This window comes from Orbicella faveolata, unplaced genomic scaffold (assembly GCF_042242905.1).
Source record: "Orbicella faveolata isolate gen_17 unplaced genomic scaffold, um_ofav_v1 contig_27, whole genome shotgun sequence".
Classification (NCBI taxonomy): domain Eukaryota; kingdom Metazoa; phylum Cnidaria; class Anthozoa; order Scleractinia; family Merulinidae; genus Orbicella; species Orbicella faveolata.
Genome location: NW_028301555.1, coordinates 8095001 through 8115000, shown reverse-complemented (window position 1 = coordinate 8115000; position 20000 = coordinate 8095001). Strand labels below are relative to the sequence as shown.

The following is a 20000-nucleotide window of genomic DNA, read 5'->3' as shown; positions in this document are numbered from 1 at the left end:
GCGCATAGCAAAGATATCAAATTTTAAGAACAATAAAAAGTCTGGTACTTTTTTTTCATGTTTATATATTTAATAAAGAACAGAATTTTCCATCTTAAGTCTAAAACAATACGTAGAGGCCTTTACCACCCTCTTTTGTGACCTGACATGTCGACGAGTCCGTTCTAAAATGGGATTCGATTAGAGGGCAATGGGAAGAAGCCCGCATGCAAAATAAATCGGCCTAAAATTCGACATACATGGCGAATATCATCGTGGAGGAAGAGCTTCTGTTCAACTCAAGCTTACGTGCGTAGCAGTTCTTGAAACTGAGAATAAGCTTAGATTTATCATAGTCAGTACTAACTATGAATTTATTGAAGGTTTAAAGTAAATTTCAAGGTTTTAGTTTTTGAGTTGCGTGACCTAATGCACCAGCAGGGGTGGGTTTTCTTGAAATGCAAGCATCCTCCAGTTTAAGCTTAAATAAAGAGTCTAACTTTGTTAAAACGTTAATTGTAATTACGCTTTAAGACATCACCTTTGAGGTTCCTTATTTGCAATCATAATGCAACGAAGTTTTATAGAGACGAAACGTACCTGATAATACTCAACACCAACAAAGCCAATGGGTAAGATGATTACCATGAGCAAAATTCCGACTCCAAGGAAGATAAAAAGACATTTTTTCCACCCGTCTCCTCCACCAGTTTCGACACGAGGTCTGCCTCCATATTCCTCGTCGACCTCATCCGCCATGGCATCGATTTTTGAAGCAAACTTTCCTCACGATCTCCGATCAGTCTTCTGCCGAAAGCAAACACTTGACAGGTAACAGTAATCCAATGTTTTGATGAAGCGGGGGGGGGGGGGGGGGTGACTTTTAGACCGCGAGAGATGCAATCATCGTTCAGGTATCAAATCCTCTGGCCACTTTCTTTCGCACCCCCAGTGAAACGCCAATCCTACTATCATTCAGCTCCCCCGCCCCCTTCACTCCCTGTTTTAATATATCACACCCAGTCACACAGTCACACAGTACGTGCAGTTACAGAACGCGCAGAAATGGCTGACTTCAAGAGCCGCCTTTGCATGGGAATTTGTGCTTTGTTTTTTGGAATTGTAGTGATGGCAATAGTTCTTATAGCTACTTCTTTACGGAAATTGGATTCTGATCAAGGTTGGTTAAATTATTATCAATTGATCTCTCACTGTAGTCGCCGGATCTTTTAAATTTCTTTTTAAACAGCGAAATGCTTAATGTGGTCTACATCTCCCGTCTACATACATCATTGCGCACTGTAAGACAAAGTAGGTTTGGCATAACAATAGTTATTTCTTTGCCATTGTCATATGATGAATTCTTTAATTTTCGTGCTTTATATCCTGGAGGATGTATTCTGGAGGATTTCGCGTCACGTCACAGATGACGTCAAAACGTGGTGATGATGACAAATCAAAGAGCTCTTAGTGCCTACTTCTGCATGCAAAGGCCTTTGCCTGATTTAATTCTTACTGATGTAAGGCATTTAAAATGCAAGAACTGAAACGAAATGTATTCATTGTCTTGTTTCTATGCGGACTGTACGCTGTTGACAGGCGCTGTTGCGCTTCGTCGGCAAAGACTAAGAGCTTGACATAAGGAGCGCGGTGCTTGATGGTAAGCGTTCTTGAACAAACACTCAGCACTGGCCACGCGAAAATTGGGTCTAGAGCAAAAAATATCGACAAAGCTACATCCGACCCCGTCTTTTATTTTTGTGCTCTCGCCCCTAGTTTAGCGCGACCAGACTTAACTCGTTCGCACTTTACTACGGAAACGCTTGCTATACGGGTTAATGGTTAAGTTGCGTTCGGATTTTCGAGGTGTATATATAGGCCCACAACACCATGGGCGAACACTCTGATGGGCCGGCCTCACTTCAAGGCTTCAGTAAAGGAGGAACTCTTGGGAACAAGGCAGTTATTGTGTCACAGCTTACCACCGTTATGAAATTTCTACTTTTTAATCGTCTTAATCAAGAGATTCGTAATCTCGTCTTAATCCATCGGCTGTCAAAAAGCACTGCTAAAATCGAAAAAAAAAAAACTGGAATTTTTTGTTCTCCTCATCGCTTTTAAAGTATCGATATTTATAACCAAAGCTGTAACAAGAAGATCTAGCAAACCGAGACGTTAATTATTAACTTTTTTGTTAAGTAAATATGCTTTTTGAACCAAAACAAGATTCCGTATTTAAAAACCCACGTTATATGCGTTACATGTATAACACTATTTGTGTCCGGTTTTAAAAGGTCGAGTGCAATCACGCGAAAAAAATGTCTATTGTGAAATATCAAAGAAAAAAAATCAAATACAAGTTTTTCTGTTGCATTTACCCTTCCTTACTATCCCTGTAAATGTATTTTGTTTTGCGATTTACAGCGCGATACCTCTTTTAATGGCTTTTGTTGCTCTAATTAAGAGTACATTTGTTTACATTCTGTGGAGTAAAAATTCACGGAATGAAAGTTTCCATCCAGTTGTATTTTGTTTTGTGGTTTACAATGCTATGTCCCTTTACTACATGTTTTTCTCTTTAAGCGTGCTTGCTTCAAGAAAAAAAGAAACAAGAACAACAATTCTTACATTATTGTCGGCTTCAATCCGATTTCTTAACATACACAGTTCTCAATAAAGCTGTCACAAAGAGTGATGTGTATTTGCAACAACAATTATTTCCAAACAAAGTTTAAAACCTTAGAAATCTATTCTCAAGGTCAGAAGGTATCAAAGATCTTAAGAGATCCACGAATGAACTGCGTTACTCGGACATTAAACACTATCAAACACCCACAATTTTATAGCAAAAAAAAGAGAAGAAGAACAGATTTTTTCCTCTTTCAACCCGTTCGCTAGCACAGAAAGTTTTTTCAAAAGCCACAGAACTTATTGTAGGCTCCGTCATGTCTGTTACAAGACAGATGGAACAAGTGGGAAACTGAAGGAAACCGCTTCACTTGTTCAAAACCTGGTTTATTTGATGTCTTCTCTCTGCTGAAGCCGGCAATCAAGAACTAAACTGACCGAAAACGGGCGTTTAAGTTCGCTCACTGAGCTGTGATTGGTCAATTCGTGAATTCTTAAGAAACTAAGGAAATAACGAGTTAAACCGAGAGCCAATATGAATCACTAACCCAAAACTAACTTTTAAACTGTAGATTTTGGTACCAGTCACAGCTGTGGCTAGACAAAATGCTTTTAAACCTAAACTAAACGTGATCCTAATTTTATCAGCATCAAGTGTGAAACAAAAGCAACACTATAGGTCATTATATGAAAGGGTAAATATTTCTGCGTAGGAAAGCTAACCACTAATAGTACTGTAAAACGTACTATTGTTCGATGGTACTCGTGTGCTTAATGAAGGAAATACACATTATATTTCATAAAATAACTGAGCTACCACGCGCAGTCTCACTAGTCGTAAGGTGTGTTTAGATGAGACTGTATAAACACGGTTGTGACGTTATAGATACTCGCGTATTTTTGAGAATTATCTTATAACAGCAATAGAGCACTTTTTCCGTGTTCACATAGCCTCATCTAAACACTCGGAGGGTTGGGAGAATTCTCAAAAATTATGCAAACCCTCGACTACTTCTCGTGTTTGCATAACCATCTCAAATTTTCCCAACCCTCCTCGTGTTCAGACGAGGCTATGTAAACACGGAAAAAGTGCTCTATTGCTTAAATATCTTTGAAAACTACTTTTTGCCTCAACAGTCGGTGTTGCCTACGACACGTACCAAAAGAAACTATCCCCCACCACTCGGAAAGCAGGCCTACACAACGGTCCCCCCGGTTTTAAGTTCATCAAGTTCCCAAGTGTTTTCAAAAGCCTGGAGTTTGATGACGAAATTTGTCTTAATAAGGAAGGAGTCGAGATTGTCCTGCAGATCGAGTTTCAGTACCGCGCCAGACCTCAAAAGCTGCGGGAAATCGTCATGGAATTTAGAAACCACTCAAATTACGTCGAGATACTCAAGTAAGTAAAACTGTTTGAAGAAAAAGAAAACAAACAGCGGTTACAAACATTACAAATAGACAATGCATGGTCCAAAAATCTTAACTGTACTAACTCGACGTTTCGTACGTTACAACATACATCTTAAGAAGTGACGGTTAAAACTATAACAAAATGGCCAATCGTTCAGTCAGCAGCAAAGGCGCCGCTATTTGGAGTACTCGTTATAGCACCCGACAAATGCCCGAATCTGATTGTCCAATCAGGTAATAACACGAGTACTTTGAAAGTTGCGACGTAGTTACTTCAAAACTTTCCGGCCATAAACCTGGGCCTCACAAACTTTTTTAAAATTGCTTATTTTTATTTTATTATATTTTATTTGCTACGTGAAATAATAGTAGAAAACGAAAGAAGAAGTTTTTCACTGATAGTTTGCTAATTCGTATTTGTGGCAGGTTTTTGGCTCGCGCAAGCATTCATGACTCTTGCAGCCAGTTCAACACCAGTGAATTCCAGACCCGGCGCTCTTTCTTCCAAGAATTCGTGTACACAACAATGGTGAAACGCTTCACTGAGGTCAATGCCGACATAACTGACCTACAAGTGAGTAACATCAAGCGGCCTGATGAGTACGAGACAGTAGTGAGAAACAAAGAATCCGCCAAAGAAAACATCAACATCGCAAAGAACGAGAGACCGCGCGCGCTGATCGAGGCGGAAACAAAGAAAGAAGAGGCTGTCACACAGGGCCGCATCAGCATCCAAACGGCCAACTCAGACAGCAGGGTCATATTGTCCAAGGCGGAGGCTGAAGCTGCTAGCATCCTTGCAGCTTTAAGAGCTGAAGCGGAAGCGTACGCAAATATAATACGAAGCCAGGGTTTGTCTGTGGATGGCTTACTGTCTTATCTGGGAGTACGCGTCCTCGCTGAAAATAACAACACTGTGAGCATTGGGTTCCCTGCACCCGCTGATCTTTTCAATAAAACTTGATGGGACTGTGTCTCTTTTAATTTGGTGCGTTGTATGAAGACATCATTCAGCTGATTTTTTCCCTTTTCGCGTTCTTTATTATTATTATTGTTGTTGTTGTTATTATTGTTTTTAAATTTCGTTTCTTATCTGTTTGACATCGCTATGATATCGTTATGAGTCTTCCGATGAATTCTCTCGTATAGAGAAATTTTTTGTTTTTTTCAAAGGTATTTTTAATTTTCGATGGTAACTTGGGGTTGAACAGCCTAAACCAAACTGCGTGCAAGATTTATCACTGTATTGCATAGTGATGTTTCTGTAATCAGAGAAACAACGTGACCTGCAAAAAGTAAGGAAAAAATAATGTACAGCTGGTTTGTATTAATAACAATTAATGGACGAGGTTAAGCAAAAAAAGCCCCTTCCCCCCCCCCCCGGTAATAAGCCTCGCTGGATATAAGCCCTTCTGTTTGCTAACAAAGATATTATTCAGAATATAAGACCCCCCGGATACAAGCCGCCCCCGCCCGGATATGAGCCCATCTAATGTATAAGTGCGTTCCTTTTACGTTTCTTTACAAACATCAAAGTTTTTAACGGAAAGTTATAGGCTAATAGGGTAATAATAGGGTAACAGGGTAATAGGATAGCGTAATAGCTCTAGATGTAATGGTATATTAGCTTTAACTCAGACATGTTTTATCTCGTCGTTCCAAAACATTTTTTTTTTATTCCGCTTATATGCCACCCGAATATAAGCTCCCCCGTTTATAAGCCCACCCGAAACCCCTTATGAAGTTATATAAGTCCAGGGCGTTAACGTGGGATTTTACGGTATCGTGATTTGACTGACTTGTAAGGGGCGAGCAGAGCAGTTTTTTGCCTCAGCCTTCCGCTTTGGCAAATAATTGATATGCGCGACTCTGACAAATCACGATATTTTGCGATGGCCAAGTTCAAATTTTTTTTAATCACTCGATCACCAAATTTGCTTTGATATTTCAAAATCACTCTGACGGCTCAGACATCTGCCATTTTTCACGTGAGAGCCTGTTACAATTATGAATGAGTAGAATATTATTTGCAGCAAAACACATTTACACATGAGCAGACAATTATTTGAAGGCAGTTATTTGCCTCCCTCGTACCCAGCCTCTTCGTTCCCGTTGCCCAGCGGTCAGGAAACGACCGTTTCATCAAGCCAGCATGCGCAGTGAGGAATGAAGACTAGAGGACAGTGGTACGAGATTGGTTATTTGCAGGTCACTTGGTGGGCTTTGCCAATGAAGGGAAAGATGAAATGCATCGAATGATAATAGTTCTTAATTGGCGATAACGAAATTGATATAATTTTGCTCAAATTAGCACAAAGCTGAAGATGATCGACCAGAAATACCACAATAACAAGGATAAACCAATCAGGATTCATATGTTTAGCCAACCTGGTCACTGTGAAATGCATGGGAAAAGTCACACAACCAAACCATATAGTCACATATTTTTATCCAGTAAAAACGGGTAGATATATATATAGGCATATATAGACATTGAGGTTAGTTAAACTGTCTTTCAATGTAAGACAAGTAACAGTTTATTCAGCTTGGTTACAGTATTTGTGTACCACATAATAATTTATTGAATAATAAAATATCATTGTTCTGAAACATGGAAAACCGAAGTACCCTTAAATATCTTTCATATCTATTGAACAAACAAAGAAACAGTCAACCCTCTGCCGACTTTCACAATCGATAATTAATCTGTTTGATACGAACCTTGAGAAAGAAGCCAGCACAGGGAAAGGGATGCCTTTATTGGTCCCACCTGTCTATTCTCTTTTCACTTCTTTTGGCCCTTTTGAACATGTGCTGTTGCAATCTTAGAATTGAATTACCAGGAGTATATTATAAACCAAAGCACTTCCTACTGTCATAGAAAATTAATAAGATATCTGAGGTACATCCACACCAGAATAAAACACAAAATCTAATAAATATCTTTGGAGAGGACAACCGATTGTCCTTCTCATGACAGCAGAGCAGGAGCGGTGACGTCATTGCCATACCGAGTACTTCACATTGTTGGTTCTCAAAATGGCAGCTTTTTTAAAGCGGAGTGCTAGAACCTAGCAAACAATAATAATAATAACAATAATAATCTAATAAGCCCTTTGCAGCTAAGTCATCACATGATCTACTTTTCATAAAATTATGGGCTATAACTTAACAAATGCCAGAAATGGAAAAAGCATGTTGAAATAATCAAAATGGCCAAGTTTGAGGCATTAAAGAATGAGATTTTATGAAGGTTTGAATCTTTGAAAATTGAGAAGATTTGTAGGGAAAAATTTGTTGGAAAGCAAGGCCTTGCTCTTCAGCAACATTTTCCATACAAATCCTCTAATTTTTCTGAAAATTCAAGCTGTCGTATAAACTTATAAAACTGGTATTTTTGATATGCCCTTTCCACTTCTCGCATTCTTCAAGTTACAGCCCATAATATAGAATTTTTCTAGGAAAAATTTGGTCACATGACCCCAGCTGCAAAGGGCCCATTGTTAAATGGACATCAGATTTACCTTTCAGGTGTTGAGGAATTACTCCCTCAAAGTCACATCTCTACCAAGCCTTCTCTCCTTCTCTCTGAGATCTTTTAAGACTGGGATTTCCTTCAGCATCTTAGGTGTAACTTTTGACCACTGTATTCCAGTTGGCCTCTGCTTCTCACCTTCACAAATGATTATCTTTGTAGGTGTCACAATGTAATCTACCTGACCAACATTAAGCATGGAAATTAATATCACTCCTTTTTTAGTCATCTTCAATGCCCAACAGAGCTCTGTTTTTCACAATAATAACAACCTGGGGGGGGGGGGGGGGGACTCTTACATGTGTACGAAAAGGTCAGGGATGCTCTTTGTCTCTTGCTTAGGGGAGTAAATCAAATTAAAGAGTTCAGGATGAAACGCCACTATTTTTAGCCATCAAAGTATCTTCAGGGGTGCTCTCAAAGAGATATTTAAACAGTGCTGGTCAGTTCAATTTTAAGTGGTATCTTATGGGGTCAAATAAAGCTTGAGTCACACCCTCATTGGTCTCTTTAAGGGGTTTAATTCAAATGTTCTGACAAGCAACCCAACCTTTTCATGTACGAGTCCCCCTCCTCTGGAAGAACAAAAGGAATAAGGACATGTTATATCCACATCACAACAATGCTGTACACCGAAAGCCTGTTAAACTTAATTCTACAGAAAATGAAACCAGTTGGACATGCCAAGACAAAATTGTATTACCATAAGATCATGTCCATCGGTAAGATCCTCTGGAATATCCACCACCTGGCAGTCATGGACAGTGGAGACTACGACAGTGTCTTGATTGACAGCTCCCATGGTAACCATCATGGCATATTCCATGTCAGCATATCCCTCACCCTTACCTATCCTATAGCCTTGAGGAAGAACATCAGAGAACAAACTTTAGTCTATTTTTATTTTTTCAGAGTACAAGCTGACATCCAATCTCACTCTCAAATGAAATACATGTACCAAACCATGACACAACTGAGATAGGATTACTGTAGGATTATTAGAGATAGGATTACTGTTTACATTTAAGCACCACCATCGATTTGATAGTTCGCAAACAATAATATTTGAGGTGGTTGCATTTGGTGGTAGTTTAGATTCTCTGAGATGTCCAACCCCTCGGACAAAAGAAAGTGGGCAATTGTCAGACTAAGTAACGCCCAGAAAATTTGCCCAGCTAATGCCCAGAAACATGGACACTATTGGAATCAACTGGTGCATGTATCATGAGACCAACTACATGAGGGGTAGAACAAAACACAGACTGCCTAATTGGACCCTCTTCTGAACCTCTCTTGGACCCCATCTGGACCCATCTTTCGAACCTCATCCGGACCCCATCTGGACCTCTCTTTGAAACCTCTTCTGGAACCCTCTAGACCCTTCTTTCGGAACCTCTTCTGAACCCATCTGGTCTTCTCTTTGGTACCTCTTCAAGGCCCTCATCCAAAACATAAACCGTAACCCTAAACCAATGGAGTTCCAGATTTATGTCTAAATGAGGTGTGGAGGAGAGGGGTCCAAATAGTGATCCAAGCTGTGCAAATAATGTAATCGCTTCCAAACATGACAGATTCAATGTAACTGGACTTTTAACGGTTAACATGCACAGTTCAATTAAAGTACCTTTTGGGGACACTGCCACAGATCCAATTACAATAAGATCAATGTTGACCTTGTGTTCTAGCCCAACAGGAGTGCTGTAATTAGTGATACCTTCCCTGGTAGCACATCTCTTTAGCATTGCAGTATCAGCACCGGGTGGAGGGACAATACGGTTAAATAATCCAGTTTTCAAACGTGGGGTAGGAACTAAGAGCAATTTCTTTTCTTCCAGTGTCTTGTATCTAACCCATTCTTGCGGTTTATCTGGGTTTACTTTGACAGTCTTTGCCTTCTTGAATATTTCCATAGCAACAACTTTTTCTCCCGCTGCATTCGCTCCTTTAAAATTTGGGATTCGATGGTGGACTGGTCGTGGAAAATTTGCCAGATCGTTCTTTTCTATGTAGTCCCATATACGCTGACGTATGGCAGCCTTTGTCGTTGCATTTGCTGCTTGAGCGCTCATTTTAGAACTGAATTGTAAATGAAGTTGGTTGTTGAAGATGAAATTGGCAAATCTTCGTGCAAACGTAAAGAGATGTTTTTTAATCATAGATTTCGCGCTTCGACGCCATATTGGATTAATCACCGAAAAGTACTGGGTTCTAGGATCTAGGTCCCCTTGTGGGTGAAACAGGTACAGCGCCCCCAGGGGAGGGGAAACTACTGGACGGCGCGTTTTGAGGATGCCAGGAGGTTTTTCCCAGGGATTTTTACATAGCGAGTTTCTAATACTAGCTAATACTCCACAATCATGATATTATTTCTCTGAAAATTGGAATAGTGTGTGTTTGTTAGTGTAATAATAATGGTGAAATCGTGTATCTAACAAAAGCTTTCTTCAAAAGAGACTGTGTCTGATGCTTGAATAGCAGATGATATTTTGATTAAAGAGTTCCACAAGACGCAAGAAACAAACCGTACTAGTTCTACGCTTAGATAGCGCTTGCGGAACTAATGTCTGCGGAGTTATGGATCCGGAGTTTCGGTGTTTAAGGTTGCGAAGGCGCGATTAAATCAACACGGATGAACACCCCATGAATTTGAGATGGTCATTATACACAGAAACCTCAGTACGGAAAGCTAAAGAAAACAAAACGACTGAGTCGAGGAAACCTACGTTATTTTATTCGTAACTCGTTCGCTTTTTTAGGTTTAAGCAGGTGGGTTTAGGCTGCACTTTTGGAGAAGCAAAGAATATAAATATTGAGAAAGACTGACTGGTTATAACAGAAATTAAGGCAAACACCCAGGATAGGTACTTCATTGTAATTTCTACTTTGTGGTATTGCTGGTATTTCTGGTGCAACAGTTTTCAGTTAGGCTCCAATTATCAAATTGCAACATTCTGTGAGCATGCCCCATTGGAAAGAGTGCTTCTGTAAAATTTAATGTAAAATTTTCATTCTACCTGAAGATGGCTGACTTGGCCAGCCGAAATGTAGTACACCTTTGAAAAACATCATTCTGAAGCGTGGGCTGTTGCGCAGGTGGCCTGAATGTAACAGAAGTTTGTTTTAGCAAACAAGTGTACAACAAAAACATAAAGCAACATTTTTTAGCTACTGATGTTATCGAGTACAAAACGACAAAATACGTGCAGTTTAGCATCTTTGCTCGCCTAATCGCGTCACGAGTAGGCAGGTGCGATTCGCAGGCGTGTCCGGTGTTCTTGTGGGAGGGAACGTTTGGATAACACTAAAACAGCTGTGCCTTGAAAACACCACTAATGCTTAACGTTCATCGGAACCCTGAACTTTATCTTGAAATAATTTCGGACACAGGTAGTGAAGCTGTTCATATTGTGATAAAGGGAGTTGCTGCCTATGGCTATAGGTATATTGTTTATTACATTGCCAGTTGTTGCCTATGGCTATATTTCTACTCTTGCTAATAAAAGTATATCGCCATAATTCAAGCAAGAACGTGAAAACACACAAGCAAAACCGGCAATAAGCGCACAATACGCACGGAAAAGGGAAAGGTATTTTAAGAATTCCTGTTTCCTGAAGCATAATTGTCTTGAACTTTATCAGACGCAGTCGATCTGTACCACTTTAAAACTTCTATCTCTATTCGTTCTTATTAATCTTCACATCTTTTGTACATGTTCTACGGGTTAGGGGCAGTGTTTGTGTTCTCAGTTTATCTATTGTCTGGTCTTGTCTCGTTTGGCTGATTATGAAGAACTTTGTAAATCAGGTCGCCCCCAAAGACGGACATTCTGTGGCCCCGTCCACACCATGCGGTTGGAATTCGAAAACAGAGGTTTCACTCCGAAAGCGCATCAAATGTTTCCCGTTCGTACTACGCCGGAGAACTTTGAAAACGCAACAATCACCGGTCATTTTGGATTTGTGTTTGAGGAAAACTCGGGAAGGGGAATATCGTAACCTCGTCGTTTTCGAGAAGGGCGAAGCTTCGTTTTCAAAATGATTTCCGTCCACACTAAAACACAAAGCCGGCGTTTTCAAATTCCTCCGGTTTGAAGAGTGTTTCTGAAAAGCTTCGTTTTCGTGACGGATTAGTGTGCAGGCTGAAGCCTAACCGGAGAAATAAGCTCCGTTTTCAAATTCCTCCGTCGTAGTGTGGACGGGGAGTAAGGAGCTAGGAATTAGCGGGGCGTGGAGGGGCAGGTTGCGGGACTGGAAATCTACTCTGAGTGGGAGAAGTTGTCGAGGGAAAATGGGAACGTGTGCAACATTCAGGGCCTATCAGGGATGAACATGATCATTTATTTCAAGGGAACAATTTGAAGGAAATTGATAGGGAAGCAAGGGGGGAAAGTGAAATTTTCAAGGGATCAAAGAAACATGCTAACCCCCCTCCTCCTCGCTCTCCCCGGGAGGCCCCCAATATTACGGAATATTTTTCAAGTCACAGTTCATCTGCACTGGTGTATGTATACAAACCTCGCCGTGTGGCGAAAACTTTTAATTGATCATCAATCTCGCTTTTCAAAAACTATGGACATCGAAACTTTAAGTGAATGAAAAAAGTTAAATTCTGAAAGCTATAAACATTGAGTTTGGTTGCCTCGTTTTCAAATTTTAAGAAAATGCTGCCTTAAAATACAAAGTTTTATTGTCTGTAAATGATAGCTTTCCCACAGATTCGCGAAATCCAACGAGAGGATAATTAGAAATTTGCTAACAATAATTACCAAACAATTTTCAAAAAGGAAACAACATTTTTTTATTTTACAAAACATGTTTCGACATTCCTATGACATCTTCAGTTGCAAATGTTCGACGGTTGTACATTTGAATTTTCGCTGTATACATTGGGATACAAACAAAGGACTCCGCGCGCGCGCCAACAGTAGTTGAAACAGAATCAAAAAACACCAACAACAACAACAAAAAGAATTTTTCAGTTTCTCGTTTTGCGGCGCGGCAAGCCGTCTTCCCGAAATTGTGGACAAAGCCACTTGACTACAAATGAAAAGTACACAGAAATTGACCATGTTTATTCAGCAATATTGTTCCACACTGTTTTTTTAAACCTTGACGTCACTTGTATTCATGCGACAGGCAAATTCAATATTTAAATTTCGTCCACTGCGGAGATCAACACTTTCGCGTTTTGAATAACAAGAACAGCTGCAAGTGGTTTCGGGCGCTCCGTTGAATTAATACAATACAGGTTTGGTTTGGAGACGGCACCACGCAATTTCATGATCACACGTAACTACCTGAGTCGTAGACATAACATAGACACAGCAATCCGCCCTCGAAGAATATATCAATATTGTGTTCGTTGTATGAGTTGCTTTTTAAATGGTGCTCGGTTAAGGCGCAAACGCCATTTTCCCTCAGCAACTGCACGGCGGAACACGTTTACAAGGTCGACGATCATCTTCGTCAAGTTTTCGTATTAAAGACGTACAAATGGAAGTTTCACACTCTAACATATCTGTCTTCGAACATAACAATTCTGATTCGTCGCTTTGTGAGTACATGTCTCCAAAATCCACCGAAGCGATTCTGGCTTGTCTCGTCATCATATTAATCCTGTGCATTTTAGGTAATGGCGCAGTCTGTGTGATCGTTTCACGACATTACCAGCTTCACACCGTGACAAACGCTTATTTCGTGAACATGGCTATTATTCAGCTACTCTTTGCGCTGTTCTCCATTCCACCGTATCTAAGAATTTCAAGTTCCTCCGCGGGAAAGACACAATGGTTGTGCGTTTTCATTGGATTTTCTTTCCAGTTGTTCGCGGCTCTTTCGAATTTAGCGTTAACTTTGCTCACCATAGAACGTTACTATGTAATTAATAATTCCGGCAGGAAGAAAATTTCCGCCAAAGCGACCGGTAAGCTGATATCTGCTGCAAGTATTTTGGCTCTGATCTTTGCTGTTTTATGGACACTGCTGGAGGGAAGTTCAACTAATTGCTCCACTGCTTCTGACTTTGGCGGCTCGAGTCTAGCCTGTTTTTCTTTACTAAGCTCTCACAAAACAGCGACTCTACGAATCCTCAACATTGTTTATATACTTGTGTGTTTTTTGCTTCCGATGGCATTAATGGCTGCACTGTTTGTAAAAATGACCAAGCCACTATGGAGTGGCTTTCATGGTATTCGACCAATGGGTACTGGAAACACAGGAACGATTCGTTTTTTTGCCGAAATCAAAACTACAAGAACTTTGTTTATTATCTCGGTTCTTCACCTCTGTTGCTGGCTTCCTCTATGCATAACATCGCTATATTTATCTTCCCGGCTGAAACAAAACGACCGCCATTTGTCTTTTTTAAGAGCTAAAGTTGTCAGCATTTGTCTGGCTTTCGCGTCATCCTGTATTAATCCTCTGATGTACGCGCTCAGAAATCCTCGCTTTAGTATAATATTTCGACCGAACACGCGTTCGCATGGGAAGAAAAGAGTTCATTTTAAAAAGACTGCAGAAAAAGGTGAAAACACTTCAACAAAGCCAATGACTTGGGTACAAAGAACGAAATGTGCTTCCGTATATGATACTAGTCGAAGCGAAGAAACTCAAACTACATCTTCATGTTAACGAGCTTTAACGCAAGGCAATATTCCGTATTAAACATTTCGGCGCTGTATTTTGCTAGCTTGTCAAGACGGCCGACAGGTGTTTTTTATTGAATAAACTTGCTTCCCTGAATTTTGAAAAGTGCTTATTGAAAAACATATCTTGAGTAACAGAACAAAAAGTTATCCTCAGTCAATTAATTCGTGCGTTTAGAGGTTTTGGAGCCCGGCCGTGTGATATTTCGGTAAATGTGAGCTATTATAACTGCAATGGCATTATGCACCTGCCAAAGCGTTTTTATCATTTTGTTTCTCATTTCAAATACTGCTCAATTGTCATTAGAAATATCGTTACCCACTCTTAACAATAACATAGGGTCTTTCGTTTAGACCCAGTGAAAAGTTAAGTTTCCAATCGTTTTCACGTGAACGAAATTTTCAAGGCAATTAATTCTTCAGCGCTAGTGTACAGTCAATTACGTCCGTGGATCCTTTTTCGATTTTCGCTTGAGTAAATAACTAAATTTTCAATAACGACTTTGCATCATTATCTACATTATTCTATCCAAACAGGCCCTGAAAATGCACGGAAAACAACTCATGTTGAGCTGCAATTAAAAAGAAAACACTTTTCTCTTTTTAAAAAAGTCGCGGGAGGTTCGACGAAGGTGGTGCTTGCCACATATGAAGCTCAGTTGAATTTTTTTTATTCGTTGAAAGCACCGATTTTTAACCGCCATTTTCACCTAAGTTTTAAACTGCCAGAGTGAGAATGGCGTTTCGTAATTTTAATGTCGTTTTTCTAATGGTGAGATACATAAAATAAAACAAAAAACTTCCTTAATAGAAGAAAAATTCCGTCGACCGAAACCCTTTTCGGTTAAAAAAACGGAATGAAAATTTTGCGTTGTGAATAAACCAACCGTAAATTGAAATATAAATTAACCAAATAGATTTAACTGATCAAGAAAGAAAAACTAAAATTTATTCATGCGAAATATATATGCAAGTTTGTAAAAAATTCGAAAATGTTACTGAACGGTAAACTGTTTTGTACCATAAGAAAATTATGAGAGATAAATTGTAATATAAATCAGTGATATTTTTTGCGAAAATAATTAAAATTAAAATCTTAGTAAATGAACTTGCGCTTGTGATTTTTTCCTGCCTAATTTACTCTAATGGAGCAGCTGATAAGGAAATGTATATTTGCTTTTGGTTTTCAGTTCTTCAACAGGATTTCTATCCCTATCATCTACAGATCGGAAAAAATTGAGTTACGCGACAAAAATTATCGTACATCAAGCAAAATATGTATTTCGCGTTAAATTTCTCTCAATTTATGGCTGAATTATTACAACTTTCATTTGCGAACGCAGTCTGCAACTAGATGTTACACTCTTCCCCAATGGTTCCTGTTTTTCGGCTGATAATTTTAGAACTGAAAAATCAAAATCATTTTTTTGGTTGACAAGTAATTTCCTGGTTTATTTCTTTTTCCTTTTTGATTTTTTGTTTTGTTTTGGTGTGCGTGCTAAAATTAGAAGGCAATGACCCTATAAATTACCAATATTTCGACATATTTACGATATTGCGACATGCCTACCATGCATAAATCAAGAAGGAATGGAAGCTTACAAAAATATTGGGCTGGATACGGCATTTATCATTTGTATGGAAAACGCGTCCATGACACCGTTGATGAAAATTGATAATGACTTCGGTGGGAAAACAAATGAAATTTTTCTAGAGCAATTGTAATGTCCTCGGAGGTCCTTGTTTTCTCGATTTTTAATACCGGGACGACCAGAATTTTCTGTACCATTTGTTCGCGTTATTAATACCACACAAGATTGACTTTGTTGTGGGAAATTTGGTGAGTGATATTTGATGTTATTGCGATAAAAAACGTGAAACAATTTATGATGATCTGTTTGTTTGCCTTCCACCACCCCAACCCCTCTTCAACTTTGCAGGTGAGAGTTCAGCAGTGAATTAAAGCTGCTACTCAGTAAATAAAGCAAAATTATCCAAGGGCCTGATGTTCAGCTTTATTCACAAGAGATTCCAATTATTCACAGTGAAAAGAAACTCGATTATAGTTTGGCAGTGGCGACTCATTCCAAGTCCTACTCATCATCGTCAAGCTCTCCCCATTCCTCCTCGCCTTGTTCCCCTTGCTCAGCTTGAGGCATTCCCAGGAAGCCGAAGTCTACAAGGGGATCCATACCAACAACAGGAGCCATGACGACCGGTGTCTCTTCTTTCTTCTCCTTCTTAGGCGTCCTGTAAAAACAAGTCCTTAACATTTACCAAAGATTCCTACGCAAGTGCGTGTAAATACAAGACATTCCCATACGCTGTTAATTTTTAACATAGTTTGGCCATGTATTTTCTGCGGGACAGTTTTTGCCTGTCCTCAATCTCCTTATCGCGACAAGCGCACGATATTCTGGATTTTGCCTATTGTTCAGGGTCATGCGTTTTGCATGTGACATTGGCCAATCCGCAAACATTTGGATTTGAGTTTCATCTGAGGTCATCATCAGGTGCATTTAGTAAACAATAAACCATTTCACAGTTGTCTGCTCAGTGACCTGGCCTTCGAATGGCAGTAAGGCTGGTCGCTGTCACGTTAAGTTTTCTACGCTGTAATCAGCCTCGCTTCATTGTTACAAGACAAGATCACGGATTACTTTTCCGTCCTCACCTGTTTCGCCATTTGCGGAATATCACGGTAGAGATAATGATCAAAAAGAGAATACCAACGAATCCACCACTGATCATTGCAATGATTTTAATCAGCCCCTTCATGTTACCTGAAACAATGTGTAGCGCGGTATAAATAATATTTTACCGCTTCGACAAAGCTAAACGTCAAATTCAGAAAATTGAAATATCGCAGGAGCGGTATTTTCAACTGTAGCGTACGGTATAATGGTAAGAAATTTCATTATTATATGGCTAGCTCCGTAAGCGGAAAAGATGAACTGAATCCTGCACTGTGATTGGCTATCCGATCGGGCAAGATGGCGCTATCTTGCCCACTCGGGATTACCCGCTATGTCCCGCAAGGATATTGGCTTTTTTTCCTTGTAATAAATCCTTTATTGACCAAGCTTGTTCAACCAAGATGGCTAGATATTGCTCTTTTTCTTTTTTGGTACCCGTTTTTACTGACATCGACTTCGTCTCGGTCCATAAACACACACAAAAAAAACTTTGCCAATATCCAGCCATCTTGACCTCACGCTTGGTCAATAACCCATATATAAAATGATGCCCGAGCTACGCGCATATGAAGAATTTCCTTGTAGCATTCAAAGGGTTTCCTATGCATTATCCAGTTATTTAACGAGAAACCAGAACTGCAAGGGACCGCATACGAAATACGCTGCCAACGTAGGATCTAAAAGAGATCTGATCAGCCAAAAAAAAAAATGTAATGACAAACAATAGACTACAAGGCTGATACTACGTGAAAGACGTTTCGAGGCACCCACATGACAAGAACCGATAAAGCAGAATCGCAGCAGTGGACAGCTGTTTCGTTCACTGTTGCGATCCTGCTTTATCGGTTCTTGTCATGTTGGTGTCTCGAAACGTTTTTCACGTAGAATTATTTGTTTATCCAGTTAAGTACTCCCAAAGTTGTCACGTCAGCATAGTGACGTCATGATACGTCATTATGACCTGCTTAGCAACTTGTCTGGTCTAAACCAGGGACTCAGCGGGGTTTGTGAAACTCCAAAGTGCTATGCGCGCGAAGTTGTTACACACGTCTGCTGACCTTCAAGAACGCAGCTTTTTCCAACTTTTCTATACCCAGTTTCGCACAAACAATGATAACCGTCGTCGCCTGGGTAAAACTTCTCAAGGTTGAAGCAATAGCTGTGTTCAATGGCGTCACAAGTGTTGTTGTAGCCAGATTTGCATTCATCGATATCTGGAGAGAAAAACGTCGAGTAGTTTATTCCAAGTCGACTAAATTGAGAGCAGAGCTGAGAGTATCACCAAGGGACGGACCACTATTTTTTTGAGGGGGCGGGTTGGAAATTTCCAAAAAAAAATCCTGCGCAGCAAAAACGGCTGCAAAAAAATCGTGCAAGAAGAGCCGTCGGGAAAAAATTGAGCACGTGCTTTCTACTATCCAATTCCTGTGTTTGACTTTAGGAAAAATTCTTGATTAGGCCATTGGTAAACAGAAAAACTCATGCACAGCCGAAAGGTGAGAAACTGAGAGAGAAAAAAAGAGAAGGGGAGAAAATTGCCCAATCCTAATAAAGCGGATACTTCAGCAACAGCTGTGAATGTTCATCATGGTAGTTTGGCTGCCAAACAGAAGTGTCTGCCTCTGATTAGTGCTTGTCTGTATTATGAAAGAGCCTGGCTTGACCTCTACCTTTATTGAGTTTGTAAAGCCAGCGAGGCGTCACACTAACTATGGCTTAGAATGGCTTTTGCCTTCAAACTGGAGTGGTGCCCACTTTAGAGAGATTTCTGCCTTTAAGTAGTATCTACCGATGAAAAGGCCTCTGCCCTAAAGGTTATCACGTTACGTCACAGCTAGGCACAAACACAACACATATCAGCGTGGAAAGTGAAGAGAGAAAATAATGTAAAACCACGACGTTTGGACTGGGGCTCTGTCCGGGGTCACTGTGTTGTGTTCTTGAGTAAAACACTTTACTCTCACAGTGCAGGGCGCCAGCAAACGGTTAGGAAAACCTGAGTGAAGACATACTAAGTGGGGAGGGATGGGGGTTGACCTGCGACTAGCCCCACTCCAAGAGGAGTAGCAATACCACCCGATGTCATGCGAAGGACACTGGAAATAAGTATTTGTTAAGCTACTTTGCTCCGAAAACGTTTTTATTTCTACTTACCAACACACACACGTTGATTATTCTCTTCATATCCGTCATAACATTCACACGAGAAGCTGCCTGCAGTGTTGGTACATTCTCCTTGGTCGCAATCGTGAGACTGGCATTCGTCTACGTCTAAGACAAATAAACCATCAAGAGTTACTCGTGAATTACGCCAGATTCATACAATCCTCTCCGAACGTGACTGTTTCGCTAATAACACAGTGCTTAAAGGTTTTCCCGCCACAAAACGTTTACAGCGTGCCTTAGCCAATCAGATTGAAGGTGAAGTCTTCTAAGCCAATGAAGGGCAAAGCCAAGCTTCCCGCATTTCTCGAAGACTGTTACATGTTTTCCCGCCCTTGCCATATGTGACACGTATTACCGCGTTTTCGCTACACCACAAGTGTCATGTTTTCCCGTGGTTTTTTCTCTACACTCTGATTGGTTCGTTGCATTAATTGCCACGGACGTGATTGGCTCTGCCTGCATGCTAGTTTTGAACTTTACGATAGCTATATTTCCAGTCGTTATTTTGCAGTGTAACACAAAAACCACTCATGGCGGCATCTTGAGTCAAGTAATTACCTACGCATGTTTTGCCATTTCCTGTGAAACCTTCCAGGCAGGAACACTCATAACTCCCATGTGTGTTGATACATTGGCCGCCTATATTCGAACAGTCGTTAATGAGGTTGCATTCGTTGATGTCTGTGGATATTAAGCAAACCCAAAAAGTGTTACGAAAGACTTTATTTAAGTGTCAATAGTATTTAGCTTAAAAAAACTAATTGGGGACAACTATTTCTGTTACAGAAATAAACGTTGCAGGAATTGATACTGATGTATCGTAGCAAAGCTCTTTAAACTAAATATAAAATTAATTACAGTGTGGTTCTCTCAAAGAAATTCAATCCCATTTGGACCACTTTCATAATACTTTTAACGCTCATTTATTATATATGTTATACT

General features: G+C 40.0%; 6 protein-coding genes across 8 annotated transcripts in view; 2 read left to right on the top strand and 4 right to left on the bottom strand.

The window, feature by feature from the left end:
• Window positions 1–573, bottom strand: part of LOC149107451 (uncharacterized) — a 1297-nt gene extending 724 nt beyond the window's left edge. The window contains exon 1 of the mRNA XM_089297089.1: window positions 1–573. This exon is cut by the window's left edge and continues 724 nt beyond it. The gene's annotated coding sequence lies outside the window, so the exon portion shown is untranslated.
• The window catches only part of LOC110067397 (uncharacterized), an 8441-nt gene extending 7603 nt beyond the window's left edge, over window positions 1–838 (bottom strand). The window contains exon 1 of the mRNA XM_020774725.2: window positions 580–838. Within this exon, the coding sequence (XP_020630384.1) occupies window positions 580–738 (159 nt within the window). The 5' untranslated portion in view covers window positions 739–838. The remainder of the gene's footprint in view (window positions 1–579) is intronic.
• A 130-nt stretch (window positions 839–968) lies between these two features.
• On the top strand, window positions 969–6636 carry LOC110067396 (uncharacterized). The gene is made up of 3 exons (XM_020774724.2): window positions 969–1159; window positions 3745–4006; window positions 4444–6636. Exons 1-3 carry the CDS (start codon window positions 1045–1047, stop codon window positions 4979–4981), a joined length of 915 nt encoding a protein of 304 aa, XP_020630383.2. The 5' UTR covers window positions 969–1044; the 3' UTR covers window positions 4982–6636.
• On the bottom strand, window positions 5194–9746 carry LOC110067398 (methenyltetrahydrofolate synthase domain-containing protein-like). Of its 3 annotated transcripts, none has more exons than XM_089297086.1 (4): window positions 9177–9746; window positions 8256–8413; window positions 7542–7733; window positions 5194–7088 (listed from the first exon to the last, which is right to left on the bottom strand). In XM_089297086.1, exons 1-3 carry the CDS (start codon window positions 9706–9708, stop codon window positions 7560–7562), a joined length of 864 nt encoding a protein of 287 aa, XP_089153212.1. In that variant the 5' UTR covers window positions 9709–9746; the 3' UTR covers window positions 5194–7088; window positions 7542–7559. The 3 variants fall into 3 exon arrangements, with proteins under 3 accessions (XP_089153212.1, XP_089153213.1, XP_089153214.1); XM_089297087.1 differs by having other exon boundaries at window positions 5194–6841; XM_089297088.1 differs by lacking the exon at window positions 5194–7088 and having other exon boundaries at window positions 7592–7729.
• Window positions 9747–12698: 2952 nt separating this feature from the next.
• On the top strand, window positions 12699–15304 carry LOC110067370 (G protein-coupled receptor 135-like). Its single transcript, XM_020774693.2, has one exon. It carries the CDS (start codon window positions 13046–13048, stop codon window positions 14180–14182), a length of 1137 nt encoding a protein of 378 aa, XP_020630352.1. The 5' UTR covers window positions 12699–13045; the 3' UTR covers window positions 14183–15304.
• Window positions 15305–16186: 882 nt separating this feature from the next.
• Window positions 16187–20000, bottom strand: part of LOC110067368 (uncharacterized) — a 10269-nt gene continuing 6455 nt past the window's right edge. Inside the window, exons 7-11 of the mRNA XM_020774692.2 lie at window positions 19617–19739; window positions 19047–19163; window positions 17951–18106; window positions 16871–16979; window positions 16187–16446 (exon numbers count right to left, since the gene is read on the bottom strand). Coding sequence (XP_020630351.1) covers window positions 16290–16446; window positions 16871–16979; window positions 17951–18106; window positions 19047–19163; window positions 19617–19739 — 662 coding nt within the window. The 3' untranslated portion in view covers window positions 16187–16289. The remainder of the gene's footprint in view (window positions 16447–16870; window positions 16980–17950; window positions 18107–19046; window positions 19164–19616; window positions 19740–20000) is intronic.

Bases quoted from the DNA above. Each gene is read 5' to 3' on its own strand.
- LOC110067396 (XM_020774724.2), top strand. From the start codon at position 1,045: ATGGCTGACTTCAAGAGCCGCCTTTGCATGGGAATTTGTGCTTTGTTT. The intron at 1,160-3,744 runs GTTGGTTAAATT...TTGCCTCAACAG, and splicing joins GAAATTGGATTCTGATCAAG to TCGGTGTTGCCTACGACACG. The intron at 4,007-4,443 runs GTAAGTAAAACT...TATTTGTGGCAG, and splicing joins AATTACGTCGAGATACTCAA to GTTTTTGGCTCGCGCAAGCA.
- LOC110067398 (XM_089297086.1), bottom strand. From the start codon at position 9,708: ATGATTAAAAAACATCTCTTTACGTTTGCACGAAGATTTGCCAATTTC. The intron at 8,414-9,176 runs GTACTTTAATTG...TTCTTCCTCAAG, and splicing joins TGTGGCAGTGTCCCCAAAAG to GCTATAGGATAGGTAAGGGT. The intron at 7,734-8,255 runs GTAATACAATTT...AATGTTGGTCAG, and splicing joins CCGATGGACATGATCTTATG to GTAGATTACATTGTGACACC.
- LOC110067370 (XM_020774693.2), top strand. From the start codon at position 13,046: ATGGAAGTTTCACACTCTAACATATCTGTCTTCGAACATAACAATTCT.